This window comes from Diceros bicornis, chromosome 27 (genome assembly GCF_020826845.1).
Source record: "Diceros bicornis minor isolate mBicDic1 chromosome 27, mDicBic1.mat.cur, whole genome shotgun sequence".
Lineage (NCBI taxonomy): Eukaryota > Metazoa > Chordata > Mammalia > Perissodactyla > Rhinocerotidae > Diceros > Diceros bicornis.
In genome coordinates, this window is record NC_080766.1 from 31743464 (window position 1) to 31746602 (window position 3139).

The 3139-nt window shown below is 42.9% G+C and overlaps 1 protein-coding gene across 1 annotated transcript; it reads right to left on the minus strand.

Annotated features, from left to right (window-relative positions):
• Positions 1-960: 960 nt before the first annotated feature.
• On the minus strand, positions 961-1419 carry LOC131393026 (keratin-associated protein 11-1). Its single transcript, XM_058523397.1, has one exon. It carries the CDS (start codon positions 1417-1419, stop codon positions 961-963), a length of 459 nt encoding a protein of 152 aa, XP_058379380.1.
• Positions 1420-3139: the final 1720 nt, after the last annotated feature.

The window sequence follows — 3139 nt, forward strand, 5'->3', positions numbered from 1 at the left end:
CCAACACGTTTTTGAAGCTTGTTTTTAAGTCTCTATTGCCTAGATTTACTAAATCTCCAGAGCCTTAATTTACTCAAAGCATGTTTGGGGGTCTACCAATCTGCTGCAGCATGTGAGGGGAATGTAAAGCTGGAACCATCCCTTTGATGCCATGCAACTCAAGGCCTGGAAACTGACTTATCCATCCTTTCTCCTTCTCCTTCCATCCCGTCTGATCATGGAGGGATCTTTTGCAAAGTTTTCCACTGCGGTCCTCAAATGATGTAAGATTCTGAAACTCTAACTGACTCTGCTGCCCCCTTCACTGTACGATTTCCCAAACAACCTGGTTTCCCAGGTAACTTTCTTTTTCCTACATGGAAATTATTCTGTAAGCCCATAAAAATTGAGGAAAATATAGACAAGTCACTCTACTTCACTATATGTCCAAAGACTCTCTAACCAAGTAAAGTATAAGGTAATCCCTTGCTTGTCATGAAACACAATGACTGAACCCATACTTTATGCTCGGAAAAGAAAATTAGACCCTGATCAGCAAAGGATGATTCATAGACAGCAAAAACTCTCGCAAATAAAGAACTCTTTGGAGACATACATTTGCAATGCCATGTCATGCAGGTTTATTGAGAAATACAGAGCGAGACAAGTTCCCTTTTCCAAAGGCACAAAAGCAGAAGCCAGGAGACAAAGCAGCAAAGCCAAAACATGCCAAAACCATCAGAGACTGGGGCGTTGGTGGTAAAGATTCTGGAAATATCCAGAGGCATACATGATTGGTGCTGGCCAGAAAAATCTTAGATTGCCAAAGGTAGCTTATTCAGGGCTAGCAGCCAGCAATCAGGCAGTCAGAACAGGGGTCGGTGATGAAGAGTTCTTCAGGGACAGGCAGCATGTTGGAAGATCCTGGAAACATAGCTGGCAGGTCATGGAGTCTTGGTTCGCTCACTGGTTCCTACACACTTAGCAAATTCTTCGGCAGCTGGACACGCAGGACTGCTGGTACGTCCTGGAGACCCCACAGGCTGGTTGGCAGACAGTAGAGATTCCTCCTACTGGTTGACACACAGTAGAGATGCTAACCTGGGGCTGACAGCCACTAGAGATGAAGGTAAGTGGCCGGCTGCAGGTAGTGGAGCAGGGATTGGAGACACAGGTCGTTTGCCGAGAGCAGGTCACCTGGCCAGGTCTAGAGACGCAAGAAGTTTGTTGGTAACAGGTTGGCTGGCAAACAGTGGGCTCACAGCAGGTCTCCTGACAGTGGTTCAGGAGCCAGGATCCGGTTTGGAAAGAACTGGGCAAGGAGATGCCACTCAGACAGTCAGCCTGGGTAGAAGGTATGGCAACTTCGGCCACTGGGACAGTGCAGCGTCCTCCAATCGGCCTGGAAGAGCAGTTCCTTGTGGAGAAGTTGTAGGACATGGTGCCAGACAGAGAGCTGTAGGTAATTCACTGAAGCTAGTTCCTGAATTGTGAATGTCACTTCAGGCACCCTAGTTTTTATATATCCTTGCTGGTGGGTGGGGCTCCCACCCTGGTCTTCCTGGCTTCTTTGGCACAGACCAGCTTGCCTTAGAACATCTTGTGAATCTCCAGGTTAATTGTCTCTTGAGAAGCCTTCATCCTCATAAAGAAAGTTTAGTAGTTTGGTAACTAAATCATAAGGCTTCTGTACTGTACTTAGTCTCAAGATTAAGAAGGTTGGTTGACAGCTTCAAAGCTATTGGTCATCCTAGCCCACACTTCACCCCTCATTCATCTTGCTTGGATACAATGAGTGTCGATCTGATGGGAGCATCAAACATGCCACCATCCTACCATCACACACTGTCTCCCTTATGACTGGGACTAATTACAAACCCACACTCTCTTTGGGTTGTTGTTGGTACTTAATATGCTTTAAGCATAACTTAATCAGTCACTCTTCCATAGCTAACGGGGTTTCTAATGGACAAGGAATCTTCTTGAATATGCTTCAGGATGACAATGACAAAACCTGTCAGGAAAAAGGACACCAAGATATATATCCACAGTAAGAGTTGGCTGGGAAAATCAGTCAAGTAACCAGAGCAAGATGCCTGCAGGAAGGTTAGAGGGCAGTGGGAGTCATCCTTTATGTTCTAGAAGCAAAGCAAATTAGAAGCTAATTAAGTGAGACTGCCTTTGTAGCTAAGTCCCTTTCTAAATAAATTGGATGAGCTTTATTCCTAAAATCTTTAATCTAATAACAATGGATAAGAATAACTCATAAGACTCATTAAGACGCCAGTGGAACAGACTTAGTTAATTTTTAAAATTATTTTAACGTTAATTTGAAAGGGTACAATGTCTTTCTCCCATGATGCTCAACACGTTCAAAAGATATTTATTTTCACACAAATACTTACAGATAAGATGCATTTTTATCATGGAACAACCAAAGGTTTTTCAAGGTCATTGTCTCCATCAGGGATAAGGGGAGAAGAGGGTAGGAGGAAGCAAGCTCTTAATCAATATTTGGTAATGAATGGATGAGTCAACAGTGTGCTATAATATTTAATTATTCTTTTTATTCTTGGGGAAACCATATATCATTCTCTTTTATTTCATCTCACTACAGTGTAGTCAAATCTGAACACCAAAATGATTGATCCTTTTAGTCCACTCTGGCAAAATAAGTCACTTCATCATAGTTCAAGTGATCGGTAATATTTCTACATCAAAACAGCTCTAAGATCTGACTCATTTTGTAAACTGGCTTACATAGGGTAGGAGAGAAGGATAATATCGGATTTATATATATTTGAGGGCTACAGGAAGACTATATTTTAAATATCCACAAGGCAAACAGCTTTATGTTAGAACTCATCAGAAGTTTCTGCAAAATGCTTCATTCATCTCTATTCATTCCACTGAAGCCAGGTTGGGAGCTCCCCGAGTCTCTAATTGGAGGCTAATAACACACCCAAACAAGATGATGCTGTGCTGTGGACTGTATTACAATTCCCAGGGATCAGACTGTCTCTCCCTCCATGACTCGCAGCGTGTTCTCAGGTATAGGGAGAAATTAACGAGATGACTACTTTCCACAATGTTGTAACTACATTCTTCCCATCATGGGGAATGTCCCAGTTGATGTTTGAAAGTTAGAGTCCCTGGTCAC

What these genes read in the sequence shown, in the direction of transcription:
- LOC131393026 (XM_058523397.1), bottom strand. Translation starts at nt 1,419, where the DNA reads ATGTCCTACAACTTCTCCACAAGGAACTGCTCTTCCAGGCCGATTGGA.